The sequence below is a fragment of the Triturus cristatus genome, chromosome 5_1, assembly GCF_964204655.1.
Source record: "Triturus cristatus chromosome 5_1, aTriCri1.1, whole genome shotgun sequence".
Taxonomy (NCBI): Eukaryota; Metazoa; Chordata; class Amphibia; order Caudata; family Salamandridae; genus Triturus; species Triturus cristatus.
In genome coordinates, this window is record NC_140587.1 from 576994374 (window position 1) to 577012384 (window position 18011).

At 48.7% G+C, this 18011-nt stretch overlaps 1 protein-coding gene across 5 annotated transcripts in view; it reads right to left on the reverse strand.

Moving 5' to 3' along the window:
• The window catches only part of CSPP1 (centrosome and spindle pole associated protein 1), a 1290317-nt gene that overhangs the window by 211483 nt on the left and 1060823 nt on the right, over positions 1–18011 (reverse strand). For all 5 annotated transcript variants that reach the window (XM_085605499.1, XM_085605497.1, XM_085605498.1 and 2 more), the window contains one exon: positions 7137–7266. In XM_085605499.1, coding sequence (XP_085461625.1) covers positions 7137–7266 — 130 coding nt within the window. The remainder of the gene's footprint in view (positions 1–7136; positions 7267–18011) is intronic.

Here is an 18011-nt window from a genome sequence, read left to right on the forward strand (position 1 = left end):
CTATGGTTTTTTCAGTGAATATATATATATATATATATATATATATATATATATATATATATATATATATATATATATATGTTTAAGGGTGGACATGGGTATAGACTGATATGAGTCGTTTTAGGGTTGAGGGGTAGGTAAGAGTATTTGGTTGTAAGGGTGTTTTTAGGGTTAAAGGGTTTTAGGAGTATAGGGTGGTAAGAGGTTTTTTTTAGGGTTCTGGGGTGGGTAAGGGTACTTAGTTGTAAGGGAGTTTTTAGGGATTTGGGGTTGGTGGGGTATAAAGTGGTAAGGGTATATTCGGGTTTAGGGGTGTTTCGGGTAGTAAGAGTATTTTTAGGGTTTAAGGGGTGTAGGGGCATGGGTTGGTAAGGGTGGGTTTAGGGGTAGGTAATATTATTGGGTTGGAAGGGTATGTTTAGGGGTGGGTGGGGTATAGGGTGGTAAGGATATTTTTAGGGCTTAGGGGTGGTAAGGGTATTTTTAAGGTTTATGGGTGGGTAAGGGAATTGGATTGTAAGGGTGTTTTAGCGTTTGGGGTCGGTAGGGGTATAGGGTGGGAAGGGTATTTTTAGGGTTCAGGGGTGGGTAGGCACGTGGGATGGAAAAAGTATTTTAAGGGTTTAGGGGTGGGTATGGGCATTGGGTTGTAAGGCTGTTTTTAGGGTTTAGGGGTGGGTAAAGGCATCGGGTTGCAAGGGTGTTTTTAGGGTTTAGGGGTGGGTAAGGTTATTAGGGGGAAAAGGGTATTTTTACTTTATTTTGCACTGAGCTAGTGCGCCGGTCGCATGGCGCAAGAAAAGTGCTTCACAGGTGTGAGACATGCAGGTGCCTTCTAGTGGTTGCAAGACTGCATTGCACCAGCCCAACAGCCTTGAACAAGGCACTGGTCCTCGAAGAGGCTCAGTGACCGTGTAAGGAGCGTCAGAGCATTCCCACGGTCAGGCTGTAATAAAGAAGGGGTTATCGTGTGTAAAACCCTACATATAAGAAAAAGAAGCGTAACTGTGACCCAAAGGCCAACAGCACTTACGCTGGACGCTGCTGCAGCAGTGAAGAAAGATGTGGAAGGATAGTCAGCAAGGAGCTATGAAGGGACCTCTGCATGCTGATTGGATGGACTGATGGTTCACTGTTCCCTATGGCACATGGGATCTGAAGTTTTCTACAAATGTTTAGTTATTAATTATTATTAGAAACCACCTCATCTGCAGATGATACACAGCTTATTTTATCATTGGACAAAGCATCCTTTGGTTAGGAGCTTATTTTTAAAAACGTTCACCGCAGTTATCCAGTGGATGCAATCCAATCATTTAAAATGTAATACCAACAAAACCAAGATTATGCTGTTTGGCAAGTCAAACTTTTTTGCCCCAGCCAAATGGTGGCTGGATTCGGGGCCCCCCACACCCCTGCTACTGCTGAGGTTGTCAGAAATCTGGGGGTACAATTTGATACTACCCTGTCTTTCCACGCACAGGCCTTTGCAGTAGAAGGGCATGTGTTTTAATCAAAAAAAATCACTGAGAAATGTTTCTGATTATCTCCCAATAGTGGCCAGAGAGACAGTGACTTGCACACTGATAACTTCCAGATTGGACTACTGTAACAGTCTGTATGCTCGATCCTCTTAACAGACTGTCCAGAAACTCCAAGTTGTGCAGCAGGTTGGCCACCAGACTGGAGTTAAAACATCCCACCTGAGCATCTGCCTCAGCAGCTATGAAGGCTTTACATTGACTGCCAGTACATAGGAGGGTGCTTTTTATAATTCTTTTGTTGACCTTCAGAGCCTACAAATCCATGGGACCGGGATATCCATCGGCCAGATTTACTCACTACACTACTAAAAGGACCATGAGATCTTCCCATGTCAGCCGCCTCAACCCTGTCTCTTTTAGACTCTGAAACTGGGGTGGTAAATCCTTCTCAGCTCTGGGCACTAAGGCCTTCAGTAACAATGTATCTGTAAGAGACATGTTAGTTATAGATTCCTTACCTTAGAGTTACCCCCAGGCGTCAGACTGGATCCGGAGATTTTTTTCTTAGCAGTACCCCTGCGTGTCGGTAGCTGGGGCGATCGACTCCGCGTCCGTTGCCAGCATCGTGGTCGCCGGGATGACGTCGAAGTGCCTACAGAGACGCCGCCCCTGCATGCGGACGTCAGTTCTGACTCCAATATCCACGCCAGAAGCGCAGAGCCATGAAAGACACTGACCACTGGTATGCCACAACTAGGGCCCTATAAGTGTGTCCCTATCCCTAGAAGTCAGTTCACAGAGCGGGAAGGATGTGTGGGGCGGTACAGAATCTATAACTAACATATGTCTCTTACAGATACATTGTTACCGAAGGTAAGGAACTTGTTCATCTGAAATAGACTCTTAGTTATAGATTCCTCATCTTAGAATAGATACTCCAGTGATACCAACCCCAGAGAAGGGTCTGCAAACTAAGTCCACGCAAGAAAGTCCTGGAGGACTGAACGGGCAAAATAGCCATCTGTCCGGACTTGGCTGTCCTAGCAGTAATATCTGGTGAATGTGTGCAAGGATGCCCACGTGGCTGCCTGGCAGATGTCAAGAAGTGGAACTCCATGTGCTAATGCAGTGGTTGCTGCAGTAGCCCTCGTGGAATGAGCACCCAGCCCCACTGGAGGTTCCTTTTTTGCTAAAGCATAACAGATTTTAATACAAAGGACAACCCATTGAGAGATTGTACGCTTTTGAACAGCTTGACCTTTCTTGGTGCCTACATAGCCAACAAAGACTTGATAATCCACCCGGAAATCTTTTGTGTGGTCAAGGTAGAAGGACAATGCATGTGTTTAGGGTCCAGACGGTGGAGTCTCTCGTTCTCCTCGGAAGGGTGCGGGGGTAGGAAAAAGGTGGGCAAATTGATTGTTTGTCCTATGTGAAATTGTGTAACTACTTTAGGAAGGAATGAGGGCCTCAACTTAAGCACCACTTTGTCCAAATGCACAGAGAAGAAAGGGGGCTTAGAAGATAGAGCCTGAAGCTCACTCACTCTGTGAGCAGAGGTGATAGCAACAAGGAAGGCAGCTTTTAGGTCTCGCCCAGCGTTGCAGCACATGCGGTGCTCGCTTGGCAAGACCTAAAGTGAGAGAGTAGATTTGAGAAGGGGACTTGAAACCCCGCCCCTCATTTCCATTGCCTGGCGTCACCGTTTATGCTAAACGGTGGGCTGCCATTTGAAATTAGGTCTTTTTGTTGCCGCCCTTTCGCATTTTCGTTCAGCCCATCCAGACTGGCTTGTCTACTTTTTCGGCTGTCACAAAGCAATTTCTTATCTTTAGTGGGGCCATCTGTTTAGAATCAGCAGTATCAGGTTACTTCAGCCGCGTGTTTATTTTTGCATCACGCTTTCACTAAAAGTGAAAGCGTGATGCAAAGATAAACAAGCTGCTGCGAGAGCTTGTTTATTTGGTAGAGGCTTTCTTTTCAATGTTGTCCACTCCACAGGCAACGTGATAATCATTTTGTGTACACAAATATGTGTTTTCTTGAATCTGAGCATATTTATACAAAAGCCCTTGTGTTGTATGGAAATTAAGAGATTAAAAGTGTTTTACCACCTCCGAACCTTATTTGTGTTTTTTTTCCTTTACTCTCGCCTCGTAAAACACATTTTGCACCTTCAATAAAAGAACTATTGCATATGGCTATACTCGATGGGAGGGGAAAATAATTTTGAGAATGTCCTATTAAATCACATTACTTTTTCGTTTACCATGAAGTCGGTACAACTTCCACGGTCTGACTCACGGTTACAGACCTCGGGGGTTATTTCCTCCAAAGGAGCTCAGTACTGTAGGTGATATTTGCAGTTCTCGTGTGGCGCACGCATTCAGCATCTGTGCACGACACCGGCCTCTTTACCCAGCAAAGAGGGCGGGCTGGTCAGCTCGTGTCTGTGAGCGTCGCACGCACCATGCTTTTCGCTTCTCTACACATTTCACGTATCGTCTCCACCACCTGTTTGTGTACATCTCACCCACCATGGTTATCACACATGCATGGTGGTTGCTTGTGTTCATTTGAAGCGTTTGCAAAAAAACTTCAAGTTATTTTGAAGTTTTCAAAGTAACTAGGTTTTTGCATACACTTGCAGCTAGCATTAGAAGTGAAGCACAATTGTTGTTGCACATGGTAAATACGACCAATGACATTTTAATCTGATGTCCGTAAACCTTCGAGGATGCCGCCCACCACCCTCTACCACTCGACCCCCACTATTTCCTGAATGCACTACATGCAAGGGGACCGTAATCACTACAATGACGGGCACGTGCCAAGAAAAGTCCGAAAACAAACTCCAGAAGCATTAAAAATGCAATAGGTCTCGCCTTTCATTAACTTAAAGCCATTTGCTATGCTATACAATACCATTAGCAAAGCAAATGGCTTTAACTTAATTAAAGGCGCGACCTATTGCATTTTCAATGCTTGTTAGAGTAAGGAGCCTGAGAGGGAAATTGTGACGAGCCTCGAATGGAGCACACATAAGATATGTTAGAACAAGAATCAAGTCTCACTGGGGCATTATGAAAGGAGATGGAGAAAGGAGATGATCAATGCCCTTAAAGATTCTATTTACAATAGGAGACTTGAATAAGGATGGCTGATCTGGTAGCCGAAGAAAAGCAGAGATAGCAGCAAGATAGCCTTAAGGCGTGCCCAGAGCAGAAGCCCTGCTGGGCCAAAGAAAGTATATACAAGAGAATCTCTGAAAGAGGGGCAGAATGGGATCCACAGCCTTTGCTGTGCACCATGCCACAAACTTGTTCCATCTACAAGAGTATACCGTTTTAGTGGAGGGACGCCTGGCTGTCAAGATGACATTACAAATATCGGGTGGAAGGTCAACTGTCGCCACTCAATCTCCACACAAGGAGGTGGAGGCTGGACAGGTTCGGGTGAAGAACCGTCCCCTGCTGCTGAGACCGAAGATCCTCCCGAAGGGGCTGTCTGATTGGAGGATCGATGCCCATGCTCAGGACCTCGGGGTACCAGGCTCTTTGTGCCCAGTCCAGAGCCAGAAGAATGACTTGGGCCCGGTCATGCTTGCTCTTCTTCAGCACTCCGGGCAGAAGTGGTACAAGCGGAAAGGCATACAGGAGGTCGCAACTCCACTCACAACGAAAAGCGCCGCCGGGCGAGTGCTGCCTTGGAAACTCAAATGCGCAGAACTGCTGACATATTGTGTTCTCTTCGGCAGCGAAGAGAGCTAGCCAAGGCTCTCCCCATGGCTAAAAGAGACCTTGCACCACCTCCGAGTGAAGACGCCATTCGTGATCTACCAGACACCAACAGCTGAGTTTGTCTGCCCTGGCATTCTGAGAACCTGCCAGGTGTTGAACCACCAGGGTTATGCCTTGTCTGGAGGCGAAGAGCATCCTGACACATGGTCCACGACACCACCCCGCCCTGTTTGTTGCAGTACCACATGGCAGTGGTGTTGTCGGCGAACACCTGCACCACTTGCCCTTTGAAAGAGGGAAGGAAAGCTTTCAGTACCAGGCGGATCTCCCGAAGCTCCAACAAGTTGATATGGATCCGGACTCTGCCGGAAACCAGACGCCTCTGATCTCCGCCTCTCCCAGATGGCCGCCCCATTCCAAAAGTGATGCATGTGTCACCACTGTGAGATCTGGTTGGGGAAGGGAGAGGGATCTGCCTCAGACCCAAGCTTGGTTCGTTAGCCACTACTGCAATTGTTGTACAGTTCCCTCTGAGATCTGGACGTAGACTGAAAGATTCCCCTGGTGCTGCGCCCACTGGAACCTCAGGTCCCACCACCAGGATGCAGGAGGCCATGAGGCCCAGCAGCCTCAGGGTCATTCGCACCGAAATCCAGGACAGAGGCTGAAACATCAGTATCATAGCCCGAATATCCTAGATTCACTGCTCGGGAGGATAGGCCTGAAACTGCACTGTGTACAGAACAGTTCCGATGAAGTGGAGCGTATGAGAGGGAGTCAGGTGTGACTTTGGCACGTAGATAGTGAACCCCAGCGAGTGCAGGAGGTCCGCCGTAGTCTGGAGGTGGGAGACGGCAACCTGGGGCGAGCACGCTTTCAACAGCCAGTCGTCGAGATAGGGGGAAGACTGGAACCCCTGACCTGCGCAGATGAGCTGCGACCACCGCCATCACTTTCATGAACACCCGAGGGGCACTGGTAAGGCCAAAGGGGAGCACGGTGAACTCAAAATGCTCGTGGCCCACCGTGAACCGTAGGTTGCGTCTGTGGTCCGGCAGGACAGGAATATGGAAATAGGCATCCTGCAAGTCCAGCACCACCATCCACATTATCCAGGGTTGAGGGCAGACAAGACCTGATCCAAAGTGAGCATTTTGAACTTTTCCTTCTGGAGGAAGTGGTTGAGAGCCCGGAGGTCTAGAATAGGACGCAGGCCTTTGTCCTTTTTGGGCATTGGAAAGTAGCGAGAATAGCAACAATGAACTACTTCTGGTGCAGGGACCCTCTCGATAGCTCCCTTGGCCAAGAGAGCTGAGAGTTCCTGGTGGAGAAGCGCCATGAGATCAAAAGACGGTGGCATGGAGGGAGGGGTAGTCTCGAAGGGGAGGGAGTAGCCCCTTCGGACTATTTGCAAAACCTACCTGTCCGACGTGAAGGATTGCCAGTGGGGAGGTGATGGCAAATCCTGCCGCCCACTGGCCGTTGATGGGACTGAAATGTCAGACTTGGAGGGTTTGGAGGCTGTGGTGGGGAGGGGGGGGAAGGGTGAACTGGCCCGCCCACTGGCTCCCGGACCCGCGAGGTCGCTGGGTCCCACGTCCATGGCCACGCAGAGACTGGGCAGCTTGCGTGAACCTGTGGCTGGACTGGGCTAGACGTGGTTAGGCACCCCTTACCTATCAAACACTAATTCTAAATGTGAACTCATTTATACTTATTTTAACAAGTGAAGATGCATGAGCTTTTAAACTCTTAATGGTTTGAGCATTCATTGTACATATTGTATCCGAGCACTTGCACAAGCCCATTACATTTTCAGAAACTACAATAACCTAGCACAAGTACATTTTGTATGCAACAATTTCGGCTGGTTGTAGAAGGGAAGTTATAAAATCTTTCAGTGCTAACTCACCTGGTCGTCCCTACCAACGACAAATCATCCTCTTCGCCAGCATCAAGTAATCGTCCCTCCAGACGTCTCTGTTCACTACGGAGCTGTTTTCTCAACTCTGACAATTCAGTGATCACATTTTTCTTTTCCTCTGTAATTTATCAAATGTAACATTATGCAAGTCATACTGCAAGCTGAACAACTTGGAAATGCAATTTTAGCACAATGTTCATTACCCAATTTTGAGGCAGATGAAACCAAAACATGCATTAAGTAACAATGTGTGTTGCCTCAACAGAAACCAAAGGAGCTAAATGCACATCAGATAGTCCCTTTGTATCCCTAGTATATAGGATATGTGAAGTTTATTTGCATAAGTTTATTAAATCCATTGAATTACAGTAAAATAACATTATAAAAGAAAAACAATAATAATGGATCTTAAGTGTACCCTAGCTTGAATCTTCAATTGCACGAAAAAAGAAAAAAACAATTGCTCTGGAGTCCAATTAATAGAGAATATCTTGTATAGAGAGTTGCAGTTGGCCCTTGCATCCAGGTTTGTAAATGGTGAAGCACCTTGAGATTCGTGCATGAAGTGCGCATTACTCATCAGTTCATACCCACTGTACATGTCCCCAGTTTTTAGTCCCATCAGTTCTCCAGATCTTCATCCCTGTCCCTTTAACCAGCACGTTATGTCTCTCTGATAAAGTGCGTGTGATTCGTGCAATCGGTTCATCCCCAGTGAACACACCACCCGCTTTGTCCCATCAGTTCTCCAGTTCTTCCTCCCTGTCCCTTTGACTGCGCATATTTTGCCCGTAGTCCTGACTCTCTAATAAGGTGCATGTGCTTTGTGCAGACGTGAAATTTGAAACCGGCATAATAGGCTAATGTGCTGGTGCCACTTTATTGCTTTTGAGGATTGAGGGAGATGGTGTTTCCCAATCGCTGGGGTTCTTAATTTGAAGATGGCGGTTAGCCTTATAGTGTTGCTATTGTCTCCTTCCACTAGCTTGTCTTTAATGTTGTAGAAACATAACCTCTGGGATTTCATTTCTGTTGGGCAAAAATTCTGTCTCCCGGTTTCTGTATAAAGTAATCCTATATCAGCTTTTGAACTTTGTGTGAACGTTGAAGGGGGCCAGGACGGGGCTGGAGAGCCTCCCTGAGAATTTTTATAAATCTTCCGCAGTGAGCCAAGGAGCAGGGCTCTGTTTGTGAAAGACATCGCTGAGGCCTCTAAGCAGGTACTTGCTCTTTGCCTCAGAAATAGTTCCCTAAGTAAGATTCTCCTTTCATAGACTATGGCGGGACAGCAACACATCCCTAGTATTCATAGTAAAATGTGATTTATTGCTAAATGTGCTGCACAAAACTAATGGAAGCTAATGTTGTACTTGAAATTGCACAAAGGAGTCGGCATATTGCATAATGAAGCAATCAATGCTTTTTCTTTCTAGCATTTTCTTGTCCTAGATTACCAATAGACATGGACCAGGTTAAGAAGTTTTAAAGAATTTTAGAGGGCCACGAGGTTCAAAATGGATTTAGCTAAAGACCAGATTAACCAAAGTGGTCTTTATACCTGGATCAAATATAATGATGCTGTACTCACAAAGCAGCCTTAAACTATACTCTACACAAAGAGTGAGGGCCCCTTTTAGTCTCTTGCAGAAGTTAAGCTGAGCCTTTTCGAAAAAACAAAGTACCTTACACTAATAATTCAAATATTCTCAGTTTTTCAGTCCTCACATGGAAGTCCTCCCATCGGGTGGTGCAGTATAGCTGGTGCCAAAGAACTCCAAAAGTTAAAAAATCTAAGCTCAATAAGGATCCCATACTGCAGGATCTGACAGTAATAAGTAGGCAGGCTCCAAAAATCATTGTACTTATCTGCCTGAGATGGTGCTATAAGATATGAGATAAGTAGAAGAGTGTGTGTCAAAGGGCTGAAGGACTTGGAAAAACATGTTACTTCCCATCAGTAATGGTCTTTCTGGAAGAGACTATCTAGCCGCAGATACCTCACTGCATGACCAAAGCCGCTAACTAGATGAAAGCCAATTGTCTCAAACTCAACAGGAACAAGACAAAAGTTGTGATATCAGCAAGAAAACCTCACCATTGGACTTCAACTGGCAGCCAGTCGAACTCGGACCCACAACCGCAACCGCACCCAGAACACATGCTAGGAACCTCGGAATAATCATCAACAGCAATCTGGATATGACTGCACAAGTCAACACTGTCACTGCATCCTGCTTCCACATCCTGAAGTTGTTAAGGAAGATCTTTTCACGCACACCCTAGTCACCAGCAAGTTGGACTATGGGAACACCCTCTATGCCGGGATCACCAAGCAACTCACTAGACTCACAAGACTAGAGTCCATCCAGAGCTCGGAAACCAGACTCATCCTCAATCTTCCGCACAGAACTCCCATCACGCCTGAAGGAACTACATTGACGTCCAATACACAAATGAGCTCAATTCGGAATTCAAACACATACATTCAAGGCACTCCACAACTTGAGCCCCACCAACCTCAAAAGTCCCATCTCCTTCCACCAACCATTTAGACACTTCCACTCAACTCCTACTCCCCAATCATCCACAGAACCAGATCAGGAGGACGAGCGGTCTCTAACATCGCTCCTAAAGCGTAGAACGACCGCCCTCTCCAGATAATAGCCTCCTTCTCTCTTCTGGAATTCTGCAAGAAGCTGAAGATCTGGCATTTAATTAACCAACATATTATAGTAAGGGCTAGCACATACCCCTATTCAGTACATGGATACCCTTGTGGGTGATAGTGTACTTTGAAAATACAAATACACATAACATAACATTCCTCACCTTATGAATATTCCCCAGACATCAAACTGGATCTGAAAACTTTTTAGCAGTATCTCTCCATGTCAGTTGGTAGCAGGGTCGGGCTCTGCACTGATGATATCCGCCCAGATGCTTTCGAGACTGACCATGCCTCCAGATGTAGAGCCTTAAAGCAAAGTGGTGTGACCACAGTGCCGATTCCTTGACTTAGGATGCTATTAATGGATAGAGGCCAACCACAGAACGAGGAGGAAGGGACAGTTAGTGACAAATCTGAGTCTACAAAGAGTCTCTACCAGAAAGAGCGTTACCCAAGGTAAGGCACCCTTACGGAGACTTCTAGCCACAGATTCCTCACCTTAAAAATAGATTCCAAAGCAGTACCTATATTAGAGATGGGTTTTTGGATGGACTCAAACCAAAAAGTCCTGCAAGACTGAGTGGACCAAATGCCCCTCTTGGTGAACTGGACTGTCAAGACAATAGTGTTTCATGAACGTATTGTCTAGGACAGGGATTTTGGATGCTAATTAAGTGTCAGCAGCTGTTGCCCGGTTGAATGAGCTTGCAGTCCTTCCAGAGGCAGTTTTTAAACTAATGATTAGCGGGCCTTAATACAATGCATGATCCAGCTGGAAATGGTTCTCTTTGGCACAACTTTGCCTTTTTTTGCTCCAGAAAACCCCACAAAGAGCTGATAGACCAACCGGTATTCTTTGCTACAATCCATGTAAAATCTCAACGCTCTCTTGGGGTCCAAGCTATAGAGTCTTTCCTCCTCCTTAGAAGGATGAGGCGGACCATAGAACACCAGCAGGGTAATGTTTGGCCTGGCGTGGAAATGTAAATACTCAGTTAAGGTCCCACTGAGTCTTCACAAAGAGAGAGAGAGAGGGAGGAAGCAAATTTAAACATTTCAAATAGTGCATAACAACTGGAGACTTAAAACAATTAGAGCTAATCAGGCAACTACAACAAGGCCAATAGAGCCAAAATGTACCCTTTGATTGTGCCCAGAGCAAAGCTTTGCCAGGGTTGAGCCACAATAAACAACAAAACATCAGATAACATGGCCTGGAAGGGGTTTATCTGTCGAGCACCACACCAAGTCCCAAATGTGTCCCAATGACAGGCTTATACATTTTTTGTCGAGAGACACCTGGCTGCGAAGATCACATCAACCACCTCCGGACAAGGGCCAAAGGTGTTCAGCTGTTGCCGCTCAATCTCTAAGGATGAAGGTGGAGATTGTGAAGGGCCATGTACAGAACCTTGCCCTGCTGCTGCAACAGCAGATCCTCACAGAGGGGCAGCCTGATGGGGGAACAGATGCTCAAGCCCAGGAGTTCTGGACACCATACTTTGTGCCCAATACCCGGCCACTAGGATAATTTGCATTCGGTCAGTCCTGACCTTCTTGAGAATTGAGGGTAGTAGTGGCATCTGTGGGAAGGCGTACATGACTCCAGAGTTCCATTCTCTGAATAAGAGAGGCTTTAGAAACTTCAATGAGTAAAGTGCAGATATTCTGCATTTTCGGTTGTGGCAAACAGATCGAGCCAAGGCCCTCCCCTTCATGGAAGAGACCCCACATAACCTACAGGTGTAACGGTCACTAGTGATTCGCTAGGGGCTGATGGCTGAGCTCATCCGCCTTAACATTCAAGGATCCTACTAGGTGGTTCATCACCAGGAAGATTCCTTGGTGGTGCACCATTTCCAGAGGTCTGGGCCTCCTGGAGTCCTCTCTAGAGGGATGCTGGAGCACAGAACGCCTGCAAGATGTTCTGACAGAAGTGGAACGGCATCACAACTTTAGGAAAGAAAAGTGCTGTTATCCGCAAAACCAGTTGGCCTGGGCAGAAGGTGGTGTACGGTGGGTTGACAGATTGAAGCTCCCTCACATGCTATGCTGATGTGATGGCAGCATGGAATAATGGCTTGAGCATGTGGGGCCGCAAGGAATAGCTGTGAATTGGCTCAAATGGACTGCCAATCAGAAATGTAAGGACCAAGCTAAGATCAAAGCATGACATAGAAAGAAGAAGGAAACTAATTTTTGAAACCTTTCAAAAAACACATAACTGAAGACAAACAAAGAGGATTGATACTGCAACTGCTAAAAGGTACCCTTTAAGTGTGCCCAGAGCAAGGGCTTGCCGGGCTAGGGAAAAAACAAAGAAAACATCAGATAACTTTAAGGGGGCCTATCGGCTGAATACCGCACTAAGCCAAATACTTGTCCCAACAAGAGGTGTATATAGCTTTTGTTGAGGGATGCCTGGCTGCCAAGATTACATCAATTATCTCTGAGGGAAGGTCAAAGGTTGTCGGCTGTTGCCACTCAATCTCCAAGCATGAAAGTGGACATTGTGAAGGCTTGATTGCAGAACCATGGCTTGCTGCTGCAACAGCAAATCCACCCAGCCAGGCAGCCTGATCATGCCCCGGGAGTTCTGAATACCATACTCTTAGTGTCTAGTACGGGATCACTAGGATGGCTCGGGCCCGGTAGGTGCTGATCTTCTTGAGAACTTTGGGCAGGAGCAGCATTGGCAGAAAGACATACAGGACTCCCGATGTCCACTCGAGGCGGAATGAGACTTTGAGTGAGAGATAACTTGGAAACTCCAAATGTGCAGAAGCGTTGATATTGCGCATTCTCGTCTGTGGCAAACAGATCGAGCCAAGGTACTCCCAATCTGTGGAAGAAACCATGCCCCACCACCCAGAATAACTGCCACTCATGAGCTTCTAGGCGCTGATGACTGAGCTCATCTTCTCTGGCATTCAAAGATCCTTCCAGGTGGTTCACTACCAGGAAGATGCCTTGGTGTTCCAGAAATTTCTAGAGGTGCAAGGCCTCCTGGCACAAGGTCCATGGCTCCACCCGCCTGTTTGCTGCATTACCACAAGGCAGTGGTGTTGTCATGGAGCACCACCACCAGTCTCCCACTTTTGGATGGAAGGAAAGCTTTCAATGCCAAGTGGATTGCCCTCAGCTCCAGAAGGTTGAGATGAAGCTGGGACTCCACCAGAGGCCTCTGTTATCACCTTTCTCAGATGGCCACTCTAACCCAGATTTAAATGCATCCATCACCCACTGGGAGCTCTGGGCGCGGAAGGGAGATGGTCTGCCACTGATACAATAGTGGTGAAGTAACCACCACTCCAGATCCTTCACGCCTCCAAGTCTGAACGTGGTCGGAGAAGTCCCGTTGATGTAGGGCCCACTGAGACTTCAGATCCCATTGCAGAGCTCGTGTATGCCCGCCCGGCGTGCTTGACCAACAGGATGCAGGCGGTCATGAGTCTTAATAGTCTCAAAGTCCACCTCACTGAAATCCAGGACTGAGGTAGAAAGATAGGGATTATAGCCCGTAAATCTTGGATTCTGTTTTCCAGGAGAAAGTCACAAAACTGAACCATGTACAGAATGGCTCAGATGAAGGGGGTAGCTCCAGAAACTTAGCTTGTGCCGGAGCAAGTTGTGGGATCGGTTTCAAAGTCAAACAACTTTGGGAGCGAGATAGAGATGTATGGCATAACATCCACATGTCAGTGTGAGTGACAGGAAGAGGCCGAGTCCCGTTTGGATTTCTGGCGTTTTTTTCTACGATTTACCTCAAACTTTTAAACGAGAGGACGATCAACCCCTCGAATGACTCCGACAACTTCTGGATCTTGAATGTAGCAAGGACCAAACTCTCGACCTGGACTTGTCTCGTTCCGGTGCTTGGCAATGTAGAGTTTCGTCTTGTATTCCAGTATGACCAATGGGTTCATCAAAGCGCAAACACTGCAGGCCTTAGAGTCGTGGCTAGACCCCAGGCACCACAGAAAAATTTGATGAGGATCTGTCAGAGACATTTGTTTGTGACAGTCCTTACAGGGCTAAAACCTGTTTTGTAAAGTGACATTTTCCTTGTACGATGTAAAAAAAAACAAAAAAAAAAAACACAACAAAAAAAACTTTTGACCACGGTATGGGTCTCAAGGAGATGAGAAGTAGCTCTGATTCCACATCTGGTGGAACGGAAAAAAGGAAAATAAGATGTATCATTCAAAGGAACCAATATCAGCATGCAGAAGTGGCACCTATATAAGCTCCGAACGTCAGTTCCGTCGTGGAACATCATCAGTGCGGATACGCACAGAGCCAACTACCAGCGCTCAGGGGTACTCCTGAAAAGTTTCTGCGAGATAGCATTCGAAAAAGTGTATCTATAGAAAGGTATTTTCACAGATAATGCATCATGCTGCCTTGAAAATTAAATCAACTGGGAAACAGGTTAGGAAAGAGAAGATGGCTTTGGCCAAACTGAATGATAATGTAAGCCTGCTGGATGGAGAATGTTCTTTAGAGCATAGCTTCAAACTTTACAAGTCTAGACAGCTTGTTATGGAAGCTTCTGAAGCCTCACTGCCAAGAGTAGGAACCCCAGATAGTAAAGAACAGACTGGAACACAGGCTACAATGTGTTGTAATGCCAAGGTAAAATAATGCATCTTATTCTATTATCCAGCATATTGTGGAAGATGCTTTTAGTATCCAAAGTAGAAGTCACAAAAATGTGTGTGCTAAGAAATTTATTGGGTCAAGTGAAACTCCAATAATTTTAGCCAAAAAAGTAGGATGACTTCTTAAAATAACTTTGTCATTCATAAAGGCTATGCAAAGCTCATCAAATGTAACCTTGTAACTCAGTATCTCTGGCGAGAGATTTTATGGTAGTCAAAAACACGGTTTTCCATTTAATTAACCCTGATTAAAGGTTTTTTGGGGCATTAGCGGCTCCAAAATTACAAAGTGAAGCGATCCAAGACTGGGCAAGGTTTTCTGACTGGCTTTCACAGTATTTCTTGACAACTTCATTTTGGTTTGTAGTGAATAAAACTGGTTTCTGAAATCCCCAATGGCTGCAGGCATGCATTATAATTTCTTTTGTAACATAATCTTAACTGTTAAACGGTCTTTGTATCTTGATAAACTTCCATAATTTCTTTTGGAAGTAAAATATTCAAGCACTTTGCAAAGACTGTTGCACAAGTTACTTACTTGTGTAACGATACATCTGTAAGAGACATCAGTTAGTGATAGATTCCTTACCTTAGAATATTCCCAGGCATCAAACTGGATTGCGAAAGTTTTTTCTCAGCAGTACCCCTGCGCGTTGGTAGGCGTCGTCGTACGGCTCCGCATACGTCGCTGGCGTCGTAGTCGCCGAGATGACGTCGCTGGAGCTACTTAGACACACCAACGCGGGCGGACATCAGTTCTGTACATGACTTTCCGCGCCAGGAACGCAGAGCCATGCAAGATACTGACCACTGGTGCATTGAAACTATGGTCCTGAAAGTGATGACCTTAACCCTAGAAATCAATTCGCAGAACGGGGAGGAGGTGGGGCGGTAAAGAATCTATCACTAACTAATGTCTCTTACAGATATATCATTACACAAGTAAGTAACTTGTGCATCTGAGAGAGACACGTTAGTGATAGATTCCTTACCTTAGAATAGATACCCCAGCAATACCAACCCCGGGGGTGGGTCTGCACCACGGAATGATGTCGTCGCAGTACTTAGACGCCGCCCTCGCGAGCTGACGTCAGTTCTTGTACATAGCTTTCCACGCCAGGAACGGAGAGCCCTGCAAAAGACCGACACTGGTGCCAAAAAGTCTAGGGCCCTGAACAGGATGACCTTAACCCTAGATGTCGGTTCGCAGAGCGGGGAGGATGGGTGGGTCGGTGAGGAATCTAACTAACTAATGTTTCTTACAGATACATCATTACCGAAGGTAAGTAACTTGTTCATCTGAAAGAAACACGTTAGTTAGATTCCTCACCTTAGAGAGAGCGCTAGGTGGCGCTAACCAAGATGGCCGCAATGATGTGAGGCTCCTGGATGCCTGACCCCTCGCATCCGACCTGAATCCGCCACGACTGTCCTAGGTGCGACCCAGTGGTCCCCGCATATAGCAGAGCTGCTGCCCTACCCTCGGTGAGATTTCCGGCCGATTCTGAGCCACCGGAGCTGAGATGGGAGGCCCGTAAGCCGCACCGGGGAACAAGGACGCACCCGGACGGTTCCACGGCCGGCACTGCAAGCTACGAGAGCCCGCGGCGCACCACGAAGGGCCGACGGCGGCTGGCCGCCGGTCGTGGGAGCTTGCGGAGTGGAACCCGCGCCTTCATCGGACCTCCAGTGAGTTGGGGGGAGCAACGGCTGGTGAGCGCCCCCAGAGCTGCCTGTGGGGTGGTAGCCCGCGACCAGTAGCGGGGAGACCCTGTCCGACGGGCGGACCGGCCCGAGCTGTGTGTGCCTGCCCAAGAGACCAGACCCGCTGACTCCCACTCTCCGCTTACGCTGCCGGCCACGGATTGGAGCCGACCCCTGGCCCCTCATCAGCCTACCCTGGGTGCCCGATGGGGGAACTCTTGCCTGGGCGATCCCCGAGGCGGTGACGTCCCCGCCGGACCCTGAGGGCGGCCGCCGGACACAGGGCTGCGATGTTTCCTTGGCGCCCACAGCGGCGGCCGAAGGGGGACTCTGGGACGGGCCGCCGGAGACCACGTTTGCCCTTCACCATTGACCGGGAGGCACTGCCGGTAGGAGCGCCCCCCTTGACCGTCTTGACCGGGCTGGGTGGCCCCCGGCGCTGTGCTTGGCCTGGTGGGGGCACCCCCTGGCCCTTGCGCCCGGGGGGGGTCCGGCTGTCGGCCCCGGGCCGAAGGTGGATGGGGACTTGCCCCGCTGATTGGGACGGCCCTGTGGACTGGGGCGGACGACAGTGATTCGGCGGCCCGTGCGCTGTGCCTTGACTGGTGACCACCACGGGTGCGGACCACAGCGGGGTGCCTACGGCGAGGTGAGTGAGGCCCAGTCCGGATCTCACTGGGGAGGTGGCGTGCCCGTTGAATTCTGGGCCCTCCCTCACCCTTTCCTCGATTTCTCCGTTCCCGGCCCGGCGCTGGGGGCCGCTTTGCCTGGCGGGTGGGTCTGTCTGACGTTCCACCGCGCCCGACCTCGGGCCTGGCGCCTGTTCCCTGGGGGCCACCATGGGCAAAGAAAAAAGTCCCAGACCGCCGTCAGCGTCCCACCAAACGAAGATTGACCAATTTGCGAGCTCGGACCCGCCGGGCGCGAGCGGGGGGGCGGCCCCGGCCCCGAACAAGGACTTGGCCATCATCCTCCAGGCCATTGATGCCTCCCGCGCCTCCTTGGAGGGGATGGTTGGGGAAGTGAAGGTGGATGTTACACTCCTGAGGCAGGACCTCCGCAATGCCACGGCCCGCATTACGGAAACGGAATCCCGGATCTCAATGGCGGAGGACGACATTCGCCAGCTACAGGACCAGGTCCGGGAGCTCACGACCCACTCCTAGGAACTGCATAGACGGGCAGAGGATGCCGAAAACCGTGCCCGCCGCAACAACCTTCGCCTGGTGGGCTTTCCGGAGGGGGTCGAGTCTGGCCGAGCTGTCGACTTTCTGGATGCTTGGTTCAAGTCCTGGATGCCGGCGGCTAGTTTGTCCACTTGGTTCGTGGTGGAGAGGGCGCACCGGTCGCTGGCGGCCAAGCCTCCAGTGGGAGCCCCCCCGCGCCCCTTTATTCTTAAGATCCTCAACTTCAGGGACAGAGACGCTATCCTGCGGGAGGCGCGGGTGAGCGGCCCCTTGACTTTTAATAACCACACCATTATGATCTTCCCGGACAACACCCGGGAGGTCCAAGAACAACGCCGCTCCTACACGGAGGTGAAGCAAAAGCTGCGCTCCCTGGGCCTCCAATACCAGCTCCAGTTCCCAGCTAGCCTACGCGTCATTTTCCAGGGCAAGACACTGTTCTTTGACACTCCCAGGGCAGCATGGAACTGGCTCACCGAGGAAAAACCTATGCGCCAGTCCGGAGGGGTGTCGCCCAGTACTGTGCCCCGGGGCCCTGTTGCAGTTGGGTCCCAACGATCACGGCGCAAGTAGCGCACGCACTCCTGGCAACGCCGAGGCGCGGCAGGGGCCAGGACCCGGTCCGCGAGCCTATTTGGAAGAA